Source organism: Nymphaea colorata, chromosome 6, assembly GCF_008831285.2.
Source record: "Nymphaea colorata isolate Beijing-Zhang1983 chromosome 6, ASM883128v2, whole genome shotgun sequence".
In the NCBI taxonomy this organism is placed as follows: Eukaryota; Viridiplantae; Streptophyta; class Magnoliopsida; order Nymphaeales; family Nymphaeaceae; genus Nymphaea; species Nymphaea colorata.
This window is the reverse complement of record NC_045143.1, coordinates 9,404,325-9,420,063: the sequence shown is the minus strand read 5'-3', so window position 1 is coordinate 9,420,063 and position 15,739 is coordinate 9,404,325. Positions and strand designations below refer to the sequence as shown.

At 39.4% G+C, this 15,739-nt stretch overlaps 1 protein-coding gene across 2 annotated transcripts; it reads left to right on the top strand.

Annotated features, from left to right (window-relative positions):
* The first annotated feature begins 501 nt into the window (after nt 1-501).
* On the top strand, nt 502-13,785 carry LOC116256118 (iron-sulfur protein required for NADH dehydrogenase, mitochondrial). Of its 2 annotated transcripts, XR_007573609.1 has the most exons (9): nt 502-666; nt 750-903; nt 1,078-1,200; nt 3,250-3,347; nt 4,772-4,898; nt 11,649-11,734; nt 12,511-12,636; nt 12,859-13,091; nt 13,339-13,785. XR_007573609.1 is itself a non-coding variant. In XM_031632335.2 (8 exons), exons 1-8 carry the CDS (start codon nt 604-606, stop codon nt 13,027-13,029), a joined length of 948 nt encoding a protein of 315 aa, XP_031488195.1. In that variant the 5' UTR covers nt 503-603; the 3' UTR covers nt 13,030-13,192. The 2 variants fall into 2 exon arrangements, 1 of the variants encoding a protein (XP_031488195.1); XM_031632335.2 differs by lacking the exon at nt 13,339-13,785 and having other exon boundaries at nt 503-666; nt 12,859-13,192.
* Nucleotides 13,786-15,739: the final 1,954 nt, after the last annotated feature.

Below are 15,739 nucleotides of genomic sequence, written 5' to 3'. Positions count from 1 at the left end.
ACTCCTAGCGCAAAGCCACCAAATCTCAAAACAAAAATGCGGAGCCCGAGGCAAGGCCGAGCAAAACGAAAGATGGGCAAGCAGGGTTGCATGATCCGAAAGATGTCTGGGGCCGACAGAAGCAGAGACAAGAGGAAAAAAGGATAATTAGTCCGGAATTAAAAAGATACGGTTTAGCATACGGAAGAGAGGAGGGAACCAAGTGAAATCACTACCTAGCAGCGGGGGAGAGAGAATCTGCCTTTGGATAATTTAGAACTTGTAAGTTTGTCAAATGATATCTCCATTCGACGCCACTGACATAAAGAACATTGTCTTCATTTTAAAATATTTGTGAACTATGATGTCTACTCAGTGCCAAAGTCACTATGCGGGTTTGTTAAGGATTGCCGTGATTAAAACCTGGAGTCAACAAACGTTCTCGATACGCCTTTGGAATGATCGTATCGGCAATTTCGTTGTCACTTTGTTCACGTTATTTAACCTCTTTGTCGCCCTTTCAAACACGAGTCCAACACAAAATGAGCATTTCAGTCTGAGCGTTGGCTTCGGTCCGAGACTCGGTCACTCGAGGGATCGCTCCTCCCTGCAGATTCTGTGACGATGGCACTTGCTCGACTACTCTCGAGACGTCGATGGCGGATTTCGGCGTATCCAACAGCTTTGGTCAGCCACCATCTTGCGTCTCATCATCGACTTCTACCCCTGGGTTCGTGTTCCCCGTTGAACCTTGGTTGCACAAATTGCAGGAACAGAGCGCGAAGGCTGCCCCGAGGTTCGTGACCACCTCTGTAGTGGACAAAGCGAGGAGAGTACCAGCAACTCAGCCTTCGATCGAAGGAATCAAGGATATCATAGCCGTTGCATCTGGAAAAGGCGGTGTTGGGAAATCGACGACTGCAGGTGAAGTTGGTTCTCTGTTTTTTCCCTTTCTTGATTTGTCTTTTGTTGAATAGAAGAATTGTGTAGAGCTTAAGTGAAAATCTGGATAGTGAGTTGACTTTCTTTATGAGTTTTAGGATGTCAGTGTTTAGATTTCTTGTGAGATATGAGAGCTTTGTGGTTGTTTTGGAGCAGTTAACTTGGCTGTTGCACTGGGAAGAAGGTGCGGGTTGAAAGTGGGATTGCTCGACGCTGATATCTATGGGCCGTCTATCCCTACCATGATGAAACTCCAAGGAAAGCCTGAAGTGAGCCAGGGTAAGTAGTAATTTGAGTAACGTTCCTTCACGATGTGGAATTGCGGATACCATTTTTTATTTTATTCTCAAAATTTGTGAGTTCTTATCATAGGTCACAATACAGAGCATCATAACCCATTCTGGGACTAGCTAGAAAGAATATTGACATGTTATGTACCATGGTACAGCTCGTGCAATGCCACTACAAAGAATAATGGTATGTCGTGTATAATGGTAGGGTTCCTGCAATGCTGTTACAAGTTGCGTCGATGCTCTAAGAAACTGAACTGGTTAAATTTTTCAATAATGAATAGCTTACAAATTCGTAATGTGCTGATGGCACTGCAACAGGCTGGTGGAGTGAGCGAGAGCGATAGAGAGAGAGAGAGAGGTTGGACATTGGTTATGTGGAAGTTGGAAAGGAAAACTTGTTTTTCGTTCCTTTAGTGTTGAAGGTTGTCCAGCTGTTTTTAGTTTTCATGGCACCTTTTTATATGGTAGTTGATCCTTGTTTGTTATACTTTATAGAGTTTTGGTGAAAATCGTCTGAACCACCTGGCACGACGACAATGTATTGGGAAAGCAAATGGTTAATTCAGATCCCCTAGAACAGAGGATAATTAGCTGAGTTATATTTGTCAAATTTCTTGAAGTATTAAACAATATGGTGTGGATTAGCAAACGCTACACAGAAAAACTTATGTTTTTGCCTTGATAATTATAAATTATGACCAGAATCCTTATGATCAAATTATCTCATCCAATCCTTGGCTTTTCTAGATCTTTTTCTCATTTGATTATGAAGCCTGCAAGCATGCAACCATTTAAGTTCTGGTATTTTCAAATGGGTGCTTCATGATGTTCTTATGTGCCATGTGACCTCGCAGAAAGGCTTCTGTTATTCTGCTATAAGTGTCCATAGCTTTATCTTTTCTTGTTTCCTAATTGTTTTTTGTTTTATGGTGCTAATTTGTTTATCATTGATACGAATACGAACCTTTTTTGGTGGATCAGTGGATCTTAAAAGCATAAAGTTGGCCCAGACCTCTATCATTAACTGAACACAACAAGTCCCCCATTTTTACATATGTATGTAAGGATGTATGTGTTTGAGTATATGCATGGGTGTGCATATCTATACTGAATATGACAACTGATGTTCTGGTCTGGGAAGTGCACCCAGGGATTTTACCACAGCTGCCACGAGGATTGAGGTCCAGGTTTCCCTTCATCTCGTTTGTACATAACAACTGAAATTAGTGAAAATTTTTAATATCCTGTTGACGAATTGAACAATGTAAAAAGACATTCATGGTGGTCTGTTTACTAAGAATAAGGACCTAAATAATGCTTTCTGGTAAAAAAAATTATGATTTTCTGATACTAGAATATTTTTTGAATTTTTGAGCCACTATCTTGAAAGTAATGTAAATGCCTGTTTATGCATGGTAATTGACCAAAAGGTCCTCGTTGTTGTAGAACCAAGCATGTAGGTACATGCATATGGTTTTTATTAAAAAGGAAATTCACAGAAATGCCATCAATATCAATCATTCTATTTCACAGATATTGTCGTTTCTTTTAGAAAATTGCAGAAAAAGAGAAAATAAAGAACAAGAAGAACATTAAAAAATTCTGTCGTCTTAAAGAATGCCACAGTGTTCTTTTTCTTTTGTACTTTTTTTGTTGCATTTTTTGAGAAAAATCCTTTTTAGAACCTATTTTAAATTTTTTTTAGGTTTCTTTGTAATTTCAATAAATTCAAATTTTCTAGACTTTCCCAAGAAAAACAAACTTCTAGTTGAGTATCCAAGAAAAGTCTCACCAATAAGAACCCAAGAATGATGTTTGCCGCAATGGTCTACTTTGAACTAGATCATTCTTATCTGGTAGATCAAGCATATAGTCTTAAGAAAAGGTTTTAAAGTGTGCCACACATGTCACTCTGCATGTATTTCATGTTTCAGCATTATCATTTATGAAAGTCCTGTCAATTTGTAGTATTTTCTAATTTTCTCATTTAAGTTGTTCGTTTTCATTGCAATTTTCTTTGTTATTTCTTTTACAGATTTGAAGATGGTGCCTATGGAAAACTATGGAGTGAAATGCATGTCCATTGGGTTTCTTGTTGACAAGGATTCTCCAATTGTGTGGAGAGGTCCTATGGTAAATATTTTTATAGTAGGCCTTCGTTGTTTCTTAGTTTAATGTGCTCCATAATCCTGTTTGAGCTGCTTGTCCTTATACAGTGGGTATTCTGTGTGTTACCTCTTCCTTTTTCTTTCGCATGTTCCTTTTGGATCTGGAATCCCTTAATTGCTTTGAAATTGTTCTGGCTCTCTGTTGATTCTTTTCCTTTTCTCAACTTGTTAGTGGGTTTATATGTTGGGCCTGCTGTTAATTAGTGTGCCTTTGATGTTTCAGTCCTTATGGAAAGCTAATAATCATGAAACAACGTCAATGTCTATTTTTCCTAGCTGGGTGTACTCTGTGTTCATATTATGGATTAATTTCCGAAAATGAAGTTTGGAAATAATTCGCTCAACAGAATTCCTGAGCTTGCAGATTGAATAGCTCATGACACTTAATGTGGAGAAAGTTCAAGTTGTCTGGAGTATGTAATTTATGATTATAGGAATGGTGACAGGGAATGGAATCATCCTCAGGGTTTGAATGGGGCAGAATGGCAGGTACAAACTGGGGTTATGCTTGCCCGGACACATAGTGGACTGACATGGTCTGACTATCTGAGGACCTTAAGTAGGCACGAAGGGAATATAGGCCATAGATTAACAAGAATGAGGCCCTGGACCAGGTTGTCTGGAACATTAGGCCACAGATTGGCATGAATGGGACACTAGATCAAGTTGAACTGTTTCTGGCATATTTAATTCTTCTTAAGTTTGTCACTGGACTAAATCTGGATATGAATATAAATTAAATCATTAAGTCAAATCCGGTTATCTCATAATTAAGTTGCAGCTATTCTTCCATGTGTATCCATCTATCAGCAGACAGTACTGATAATGGTTGGCACCACATATTTTCTTTCATTATTGAGAATGAACTGAACTGATCGCCCTCCACGTGTGATGGGGGAAAAAAAGAGGTGTCTACAATCTGGCAGCTTTTGCCTAACACATCTTATGCTTGATTGAGAGATATTTGTGATTATCTATTTCACTTTGTGTTATCAACTAGTCCAGATGAGTAATGTTTAGCGTATGAATAATACATAGAGATCTGGCAAATTGTTATAATAAACCAAACACATTGGAACTTTGAATAACCAAGAGAAGCCAGAGTTTTATCATGTTGATTGGTGACCATGAATCTCCGTTTTCCTTATAGATTCTTTTGAAATATGTGCCCTTTTTCTTCACAAGGTTATCTTCTAAATTATTTTATTATTATGGATTTTTTTTCAAATATTGCCTGACTTGCTGTTAAGATTCATGGACTAGAGGCAAAATTGCTTGTTTCTAACATGACTTATGTAGCTGCAAGGTCTGATCTTTTGGATGATATAAGTAGAGTGTGGTGGTTCTTTTCTGCTTACAAAATTTTTGTTTCCTCGCATGTACTTGAAGGTAATGAGTGCTCTTGAAAAGTTGACTAGGGGAGTCACGTGGGGAGAACTTGATATTCTGGTGGTTGACATGCCACCCGGCACTGGTGATGCTCAGTTGTCTATTTCACAGAGGCTGCAATTGACAGGTTATATGTAGTTGATATTGATAAAGAGGTGCACTTGAAGAAAAATTCAGAGATATCTTCTGAGATTTATCTATTTATCGTGTGATTAATGGAGAGCTTGATTTTAAATGTTCAGGAAAAGCCCATATTTTAATTGGAATTACATGCTTAATATTCGTTAATGATTTTCAGGCTTCATGTTGTTAAAATTTACGGAGATGCAATGGGTGGGGGTGTCAGCAGGTTGAGTAACAATTATGTCATTGCTCCTGTTGAAACATATTAGATGGGTCTCGAGACCGGGTCTGGATCCATACCCGATCCATCATGTAGCCCTTGTTGGGCCTTACTTAAAGATTGTAACCCTAATTTTGTGAGAGTTAATGAAATCTTAAGAGAGAGAGAGTCTGGTTGCTAGTGGGCACCAGTTCCTCCTCATCTGTGGTTTTTTCTCTCTTGTTGAGGGTTTTTCCACGTTACATCGTATTCCTCTTTCCTATTTTTCATGTTTCTACATGGTATCAGAGCCAACGAGTTTGGGAAATTTTTTGGCGATCGTGAAGTTTTGGCCTTGACCGTTCCCTCACTCGCTGCTGCTGCTACCGCCGCCACCGCCGCCGTGAAGTTCCGGCATCTCACTGGTGTCTCTCTGTTTCCGCTGTTGTTGTCCTTCTGCCTGACACCAGTGCTGCCGCCGGACATCACCGCTGCGGTATACTGTCGCTGCCAGAGACTGTCGCTGTGATATCCTGCTCCACCGTTGCCCCACTCAGCGTCGCCAGTTTTGCTTAGTTCTGCCTGTCAACGCTCTTCTCTCTGCCGCACAGTTCTAGTCGTTACTCGTCCGACGCCTCTCTTGCTTCCTGCTGTCGCCCGACGCCCCTCTGTCTCTGCACCGCCCGACGGTTCCTGTTCGTTCGGTTCAGTGTTGCCCTTTCCGTCTAGCGCTACCTCTACTCCCTGCGACAGTGTTCTCCTGCGGGATCTGCTGTAGAGTTCCAGCACCTCTGCTCACGCCAATTGCTGCGTGCTCCCAATTGCCATGGCTGCCCTTTGTCACTGCAGGTACCCAACGTCTGCTGTGTGGGTCAGGCGACTGTCTCCTGCTGTGTTTTTTGTGCCGCCCAGCGTCGCCGTCCTGTGACGCCGAGTGTTACAGCCCCTGAGACTCTTGTTGGGCTTTGGTGCTATTCCTCTTGGCATTGTTATCAGCTTTGATTTGGGTGTTGGTGCACTTTTTGTTCCGGGAGAAATTTGGGTGTTCTATCGGCGTGATGGTGGATTCCTGTATGGGAGAGTGGATCATCGACAGTGGCGCTACTCACCACATGACCGGCGATCCTAAAGTCTTTCATGGGTATAAGCTTTCGTCAAGAAGACAGGAAAGAGGATTGAGATTGGTCTGACTTCTGATGGACTATTCGTTTACCTATGCGTACTGCTCAAGTTCTCATGACGGCAGTCACTCAAGCAACGAAGAACAGAGAGGACTCCCTTCAGTTGATTCTACGTTGGCATGAGTGCCTTGGACACCTGCCTTTTGGACTTCTTAGACAGCTGTTTCCTGATTTATGTTCCAGGTTAGATATGACTATGGTGTCCTGTGATGTCTGTCACCTGGCCAAATATGTTAGGGCTTCATACCCTTTGTCTAGCCATCGGTCTAATGAGGTATTTGCCATGATTCATTCTGATGTGTGAGGGCCTTCAGGGATTCCTTCTTGTCATGGTTTTCAATATTTTATCACATTTATAGATGATTGTTCTCGTAACACTATTGTCTACTTGTTGAAAGACCGTAGTGAAGTTCCTACTGTCATAGAGACTTTCATTGCTTATGTAGAAACTCAATATGGAGCATCTGTTAAGACCTTTCGATCTGACAATGCTCGTGAGTATATGTGTCAGTCTGTTGATAGATTCTTTCGAAAAAAGGGAATTGTTCATGAGACTTCCTGTAGTTATACTCCTCCTCAAAATGGAGTTGTTGAACGAAAGAATCGTCAGTTATTGAATATGAGTCGGGCTCTTCTTTTTCAACGTCATGTTCCAAAAAGGTATTGAGGGGATGCTATGTTGACCAGTGCGTATCTTATAAACTGTTTGCCTAGTCGTGTGTTGAATGGGCAAACGCCTCACTCTATGTTACCGGAGAGTCGTGAACATTTCTCTCTTCCACCAAGAGTTTTTGGTTGTGTTTGCTTTATTCACAATCATAGTCCTCACATTAAAAAGCTTGATCCAAGGTCTATTAAGGGCATATTTCTAGGTTATTCTCCCACTCAAAAAGGGTATAAGTGTCGGGACCCTTCCACTGGTCGTGCCTATGTTACCAAAGATGTCACTTTCCTTGAACATGCTTCATATTTTGGTGAGAATCCTCTTCAGGGGGAGAATTCTATGTCAAAGGAAGAGTATTCTTCGAGTCAGGAAATTCTGTTTACAGATTTTTTTAGACTACAGGCGTGAATCTGTTGGTCCTTCTATTGAAGTGCTTAAACAGGAGAAAAATGGAGAGTGTTCTACTGGGGCAGGAGAGGAATGCAATCGTCTGTTTGGGCAAGTTTACTCTAGGCGAAGAGTATGTACTGATGAGATGACAAGTGGTGAGATTTCTACTCCCAATCCAATTAGTCCTTCCCTGGATGACCCAAGTCGTGCTCAGAAGCAACCTGTTGAAGAAAAGATTCAGACTGTTATTGCAAGTGAAGAGCTTCCCATCGCCCTGCGAAAGGGTGTCAGGTCATGTACTCAACATCCTATTGGTAACTTTGTTTCATATTATAGACTGAGCAAGGACTACAAATGTTTTGTATCTTCTCTTTCTTTGGCTATGATTCTCAGGAATGTTGCTGAGGCTCAAAGTGATCCCAAGTGGACTTATGCAATGCGAGAAGATATTGAAGCCCTGAGAAGAAACATGACATGGGAAGTTATAAAGATTACTGAGGCGGCTCACTTGGTTGGATCTAAGTGGGTCTACACCATCAAGCACAAACCAGATGGAAGTGTTGAAAGATACAAAGCTCGTCTTGTGGCCAAGGGGTTTAGTCAGAAATATGGGATTGATTATTTGGAGACCTTTGCTCCTGTTGCGAAGATGAAGACTGTCAGAGTCATTATCTCCTTAGCTGTGATGAAGGAGTGGAAGATGTACCAACTTGATGTCAAGAACGCATTTCTCAATGGAGACCTTGAAGATGAAGTATATATGTGTATGCCTCCAGGATATGAGGAACCTGGAAAATGTTGCAAGCTAAGGAAAGCTTTATATGGGCTCAAGCAATTTCCTCGATTATGGTTTGAACGACTTAGACTTGTCATGCGACAATGTGGGTACCATTAAGGGAATGGAGATCATACACTCTTTGTGAAGAGAAATGAGCAAAAGGTTACTATTTTGTTGGTATATGTTGATGATATGATTGTCACAGGTGATGATGAAGATGAAATAATTAAGTTAAAGAAACTGTTGGCGATCGAATTTGATCTCTAGGACCTTGGTAAGTTGAAATATTTCCTTGGCATTGAAATTGCTAAGTCTGGGACTAGCCTCGTGCTTAATCAACGAAAGTACACTCTAGATTTGTTAAAGGAGACCGAGAAACTGGGGTGTAGACCAGCTTCTGCTCTTCTAGATGCTGGCCAGAAGCTAAGTCGTAGAGATGGGGAGTCTCTTTGTGAAGAGGCCAAAAGAAAATATCAATGTCTTGTAGGGAAGTTGATTTATCTTACTCTCACTAGACCTGATATTACCTTTGTTATGAATGTGATGAGTCAGTTCATGCATGCTCCCACGGATGCCCACTTGAAGGCTGTTGACAGGATCTTGTGCTACTTGAAGAGAAATCCTGGCAAAGGTCTTTTGTATGTCAAGCAAGACACTCTTAGGATTGAAGGTTATTCAGATGCAAACTGGGCAGGCTGTATTGACACTAGGAGGTCCACCTCTGGCTATTGTATTTATTTGGGAGGGAATCTCATAGTGTGGAGAAGTAAAAGGCAAGATGTTTGTTCTCGTTCCAGTGCTGAAGCATAATACAGAGCAGTAGCTATGGGAGTTTCAGAGCTTTTGTGGCTAAAAGTATTGTTGACTGATATTGGTATAAAGGTTGAAGAACCAATGAAGATGTATTGTGATAACAAGTCTGCAATCAACTTGGCCAACGACCTTGTGCTTTATGACAGAACAAAGCATGTTGAGATTGACCGGCATTTCATTCGAGAGAGAATTGATGCTAAAGAACTTGTACTTCCTTACATGAGATCTGAAGACCAAACAGCTGATGTTCTAACGAAAGCTCTATCTTCGACTTCATTCGAGAGAAATGTATCCAAGTTGGGCATGTTTGATATGTATGCCCAACTTGAGGGGGAGTGTTGAAACATATTAGATGGGTCTCGGGACCGGGTCTAGATCCATACCTGATCCATCGTGTAGCCCTTGTTGGGCCTTACTTAAAGATTGTAACCCTAATTTTGTGAGAGTTAATGAAATCTTAAGAGAGAGAGAGTCTAGTTGCTAGTGAGCACCAATTCCTCCTCAGCCGTGGTTTTTTCCCTCTTGCTGAGGGTTTTTCCGTGTTACATCGTGTTCATTGTATTCCTCTTTCCTATTTTCCGTGTTCTACAGCTCCAATGCTTAGCTTGGGTGTAACCTACAATTTCGAGACATTGTGATGTGAATTGATTGGACTTAAAGTACCCATAGAAAAAAACTGTTTCTGAGCCCAGATCCTGTTAAGCATTTATCCTAATTGGATAGTCTCTATATATTAGCAGCTATGTCACACGGCCCTACGGTATGGGTACGGGTACGGGTACGGGTACGGCCCTGGTACGGTCAACACAGTATCGGGTATGGTCAACGTACCCAGGATCATTTTTGTTCATTTTCGGACTCGTTCAACTTTGACAAAGTCCAAAGTTGTCCAGTTTTTGAGTTGAAAATTAAAAATCCCCCTCTTTTCTTGTTTTCTTTTTCACTCTAAACCTTTCTTGTACATAGTTCCTCACAACTTTTCATTTAAAATCTTCCATACAATGTTTCAAATATTCATTCCTTCTCTATAACTTGACTCTTCGATAATAGTGTGAGTCATAACCATAGTGATGTCAATATATCTTAAAAGCGTAACCTGTTGCTCCTTCTAATATTAATGATGCGACGGAGAATCAAGAAAGCTGATATATTTGTATGTTAATTACTTCTATACTGTGTTTTGGATCATGATTTATGATATGTTATTCATTTTGAAATTTTTTGACATATATATATATATATATGTCTGCATGTGTGTATGGCCGTACCCCCGCACCCAAATTTTTTGAAAATGGTCCGTACTCATACCCGCACCGGTATCCGTACCTGCACCTGTACCCGTACCTATGTGACATAGATTAGCAGGTTTTAACATTATTCAGAATTATTCACATACGAAAAACTGCAATTTGAGGGCAAACCAAACTAATTTGATTGCCTTACCAAATTCAGTTAAATGTTAACTGCTCTATCTACACCAAAGCTCTCGTGTCATCTATAGGTAGAATTGTGTTGGGCGGCGGCCTGTGCTAATGAGAACAGGGTCTGTTTCGACAGAGGTACCAGAACCAGAACAGGACATTCTGGAATAAATATTCTTCCCAGGACATGGAGTCTGATTAGCCTAGTTCTGGGATTAGTCTAATTCTTGTTTAACTGGACCTTGTCCAGCTTAAGTGACCCCTAAATTTTCCTGAATTGGATCTGGTAGATGTGGTACAAACTTTAAACTGATCTGCACCTTCTGTGATCCACTCAGAATCCAACACGTTAACAACATTATACATGAGCTTCATGTGCTCTAGAGAACTGTTTTTGCATTTCAGCGTGCTGTCTGGTATATTTTCATATATCTCCATATACATTGTCCATGAAATGCTCATATTATTTTGTGAAAACTGAATTTAAACTTTAAAGTATTGAAATATCTATCATAAAATGGAAAAAAATAAAGGATAATGGACAATTTTAGCTTAATTTTGTGAAACTGAAGCATAATTATATGGTAGTTTTGCTTCTAATGCCTACTTAAAGACTTGCAAATTCTTACTTTTCGAGACCTGAATCAATATGATCCATTCATTTGATGCAATTACTTGTGAGAGTTCCTAGTTGCAAACCGATCTTATTTTTAAAGTCCTCTGCTGTTGGATGTTAGGGTCTATCTTGGGTACAGGACATCTTCTTTGTTTATTCAGTTATATACTTATATTGCTCATTTGAACTAGGTTTGGTCAGGTCTAATCTATCCAGATCCATTGAGATTTCTTATGTCATAGCTAGGTTCTGGTCTACAAATATCTAATGTACTGAGACTTGGATGATCCGAATAATATTCTTTCTTAGACTGTAGCAGTCTGGAGCAGGTACTCATGGCTTCTCTGTCTTGTTCCAGTCTTATCAACCTGCCGAACATAATGCTGGCTCAGTTCATCTTTAGTGTAGCAGCATACTTTTCATCTATGTCCTCTATGCACCTGCAACCCACACCCAAACTCATGTAATATGGCAATCATCAAGTATGGATATGATCCTTTGTTGTTCTCATATCAATCATTCTCCATAGAACTTTAGTGTAAGAGCATCTGCTTCAATAATTTCCATTGGATGATTGTTATATCCTTCTAAGTTTTTCTTTCCATTTTTGATGTGTGGCAAAGATTGGTATGACATATACATGCATTCATTGGCTTCAGCTTTTTTTTCCTATTAAAGATTGTTTTTTGCAGGTGCCTTGATTGTTTCAACTCCTCAAGACATTGCACTACTGGATGCTCGGAGAGGGGCGAATATGTTTCGTAAAGTTGAAGTCCCTGTATGGTGAACTGCTAGTTTTGAAACCTTAGTAACATTTCCTGCACGAGTGCAAAAAATATGACCAGATACTTGACTAACATGTGCATATACTTTATCTTAGCCAAAACACAAGGAAAAGTGCTTTAATATACTTATGAACTGGCCTTGTGAAAAGAAGACTTAAAACAATTGAATGCTTTTTCTTAATGAGAAAATTGATACACACAAATTTTGCAGTTATCAGGCACAGTAACTTAATCTTTCTGCTTGGATTCTAACAGGAAATGCAAACCAACTTTTAAATGTGATATATTGTATTACATTGTTATGGCAAGACCCTTTGTGTACATGTGCATTTACATATATGCATTGGCATTTTTAATTCCTGAAACCACTGCTTGTAGCACGTGCTTGGAACATGCTCTTATCTGATCCATCCCTTATTGTCCCTCGGGTCTTTTCTCTCTTCTTTTTTTGGTTACTTGGCAATTATTTATGCAGCCTTCTTATCCAAGTATATGAGTGAAACATTGATATTTATTTTGCTTTACATGGTATTAGGTTGAGTAACTTGTGCAAGGCCTACTTCATTTTCTACTGTGACATAGACCTCATTTTTGTAATTTTTAGTAGCACTACATGTTGTGTTCTAGTTAATGGCCATCCAATAAATTATCATCAGTTGGTTGCAAGGAATGTTGATATTGTGAAATGCCATGTCACTGACGAGATGGAAGTAACACTATATAATGTTCTAACTTCTATGTAATTTAATTGACCAATGTTTCCTTACAGATATTGGGACTGATAGAGAACATGAGCTGCTTTAAATGTCCTTATTGTGGTCAACATTCTCATATATTTGGCCATGGAGGTGCACTTAGAACTGCTAATGAGATGAACATGGAGTTCCTTGGAGAGGTATTATAGACTCACATAATGGGTTTTGTTAACTCATCCAGGTCTGTATGATTGATTAAACAATCAAATTGCATCATTCTTGGGCAAGGACCAAGGTTCCAAGGTGCAATTTCAGATTGCCAATCTTACCTGATTTTCAAGTGGTATAAAGGTTTTTTTTGTTGTTTATCACAGTTTGACATTCCAACTTAGATGACAAGAGCATCACATTTTCTCGTGCAGATACCTCTGGAGTTAGAAATTAGAAGAACATCCGATGAAGGAAGCCCAATAGTTATCTCAGCACCTAATTCTGCTGTTTCAGAAGCATACAATGACATAGCCAGCAAAATTATGAAGAGGCTGCAAAAGTTGGGAAAAGCAAATCAAATGCATCCAGAGATTCTGTTATGAAAATTCCTGTCCGAGCTAAACTCTCCTTTTGCTGGTGAAGGTGAAATGTTCCAATATCAAATGTATGTACATGCAGTAAAAAATTGTTACGCTTTTTCTATTGTTATTTGTTAAACCAGAGGGTAAGGTACAAATTTTGAATAAATGAAAATTTTTCTTCAAACTTTTGCGTGTTCCTGATCATTTTTTAGATGAAGGTTTGTGTTCTCTATCACCATTTTAAACTGTCGGCATATGTCTTTGTGTTTGTATCTCACACCTGTCTTCACTTCCATCCTCTGTCCCTGTCTCTGTCTTCTTGCCATGCAGAACTTAGAAGACTCCTATTTAGAAGGATGAAGTTTGCCTGCGAGAGGGGAAAGCAGGTCAGATGCCTGACCAGGTCTCGTAATGTTTTCAGGCGAGGAGCAATCGCAAGAAATGGTCGATTCATCTGTGCAATTTCTGAGAGGTCCAGCCTTGTATCTAGATTTTGATCCAGCATTAGGAGTGAATTCCGTCAAACTTGGCCAATTTCTTTTTCTTTTTTTTCCTTGAGAGTGTTTTCCCGGCCTCGGTTTTACCCCATGTCAGATACCTGCTTTTTCTGGATCAAACAGACCAGAACGAAGCTCTCATTTTAATAGGCTATCATAATGCTCAGCCACGAGCCTGATGTAGACAGAGTTCAGCGTTGGTAAAGCCCGCCCCCAACATTCATTCCCTAGAAAATGCTACTCTTTTAGATCTCTCATGCATAATGCATTTGATCCATCATTTATTCAGATGAAAATGTCAGATGAAAAAAGAAAAAACTGAAGATATGTTACCAGTTCCTGCCATTTCCTGTAAGCAGACTCAAGTTCGGACGTTGCCACTCCTGCAGGTTGCTCGCATTTCATAGACCGGATGCGAAGAACATGCACTGGGAATTGAGTGAACTTGGTACCAGTGGATGGGTGGCGTTAAGAAACATGGAGAGGTGGCGATTTATCATCGATTTCAAAAAGCTTCAAAGAATATACTGAATTGAATGAGAGTCAGAGTCGTGTTTTGATGGATAGAAAGATATTCCTGTTTTTCTAAAGAAGATAGAAGTTCCCAATATTCTTCTCTTTCACTACATGGTGTCAGAGCCAGGAGGTTTAGGTTTCTAGAGAAACCTGTGCTATCCATCTTTGATTTTAAAAAAAAAAAAAAGAAGAGCCTCTGCATAACGTGGGATCTTTTTCATAACATGGTTGAGTTTCATCATCAAGGCGTTGCTCGTTATGAAGAAACAAGACAGTATCAAACAATGATCGGAAACCAGGTTAGTCCTCAGTTGAAGATTCCGCTTTTGCTTGATGCCCTACATTACTTGACCTGGTGAAAATCGTCTCTACTTCTGAAGTGGAAAGCCAACTCAGATACAGTGATTAAGGCAAGTATACTAAACCTGATATGCCTGACCCTAAGCGTGAAAAATGGCTCTCAGATAATGATTATGTCATGGTTATTAAATTCTTTGAAACCAAGAGTTGCTAAAGGTTTACTTTTTTTTTTTTTTTAAACTGCATAACATATTTGGAAGACTAACAAAGAACCATGTGGAGAGCAATATGACATTGCTTGAATCTATCAGCTATGGAAAAATTTTCGCAAATGTAAGATGGTTGGCCAAATCTGAATACAAGAAACGAGGGGCATGTAGATTCCTATTTTGTAACGGGTGATCTCATTAGAACTAAAAAATCAAAGAGCAAGAAAAAAAAAACTTCCAACTCCTACCAGGGTTAGGTTAAGGATTTAAACCATTGTGAACTCATAGTTGCCTTCTTTCGAAGTTGATTCTTCCAAGAAGAATCTTGGAGAATTGTGATGACCCCAATCGCATTGTCAAAACGTTCATGAAATGTCAGATGCTTCTATTGGTTCAATATTTGTTGTGATGACCCACAAATCTTTTGATGAAAAATCAAAATTGTAGTAAGAAATTCTTTTACATTAATTGCAAGAAAGACAGCCCGTACTCGATATTCACATTGGCTTATGACGTGATCGTAGTGTCTCTTTTGATGCACATGGCAATTGGCAAAGCGTTTTCTGATGTTGATTATAATGTGTCTGTTGATGGTCGTCTCCAGATAAATCTGACGGCGCTTCAACTTATGTTTTTGAAAATTTGATGCAAAATAAAATAGATGCTAGTCATTTCTCATGCATCTCAGATGCTCAAAACTCATCTTGTTAAGCAGAAAAGATTCAGTTGACATCACTGCTATATGACAAGAAAAATCTACACATTATTTTATACATATATATATATATAGCCAGACTTCAGCCGAATGGTTTATTTTTTATTTGTCGTTGAAAACCATCACAGGGTGCATTAGTGATGACCAGTTGATTAGCTATGGTTTTTAGTAATGAAATGCACCTTTTACCATATTTTGTAACTAAAATAAAAAAAAATATGAGGTAGCAGCTGATTTCAACTTTTGTATATCTCAAGAACAGCTGTATATGATATACGCAGCAGTAGTTTGGCTTTGTGGTATAGCAGAAATCAAAACTATACCACCTTGTTCAAGTTACTATTCACGAAAGATTGTTCAAGTTACTATTCACGAAAGATCTAAATGCAGAACCTGCTTTGCTGCAGTAAGGTAGCAGAACCTGCTTTGCTGCAGTAAGGTAGCGTTTGATAGGCTGGAATTTTACTGTAGAATTGAACAATTTTTTCAGTTTC

Coding starts and splice junctions, on each gene's coding strand:
- LOC116256118 (XM_031632335.2), top strand. CDS start 604: ATGGCACTTGCTCGACTACTCTCGAGACGTCGATGGCGGATTTCGGCG. Junction 3,348..4,771: donor TTGTGTGGAGAGGTCCTATG/GTAAATATTTTT, acceptor ATGTACTTGAAG/GTAATGAGTGCTCTTGAAAA. Junction 11,735..12,510: donor TTCGTAAAGTTGAAGTCCCT/GTATGGTGAACT, acceptor GTTTCCTTACAG/ATATTGGGACTGATAGAGAA.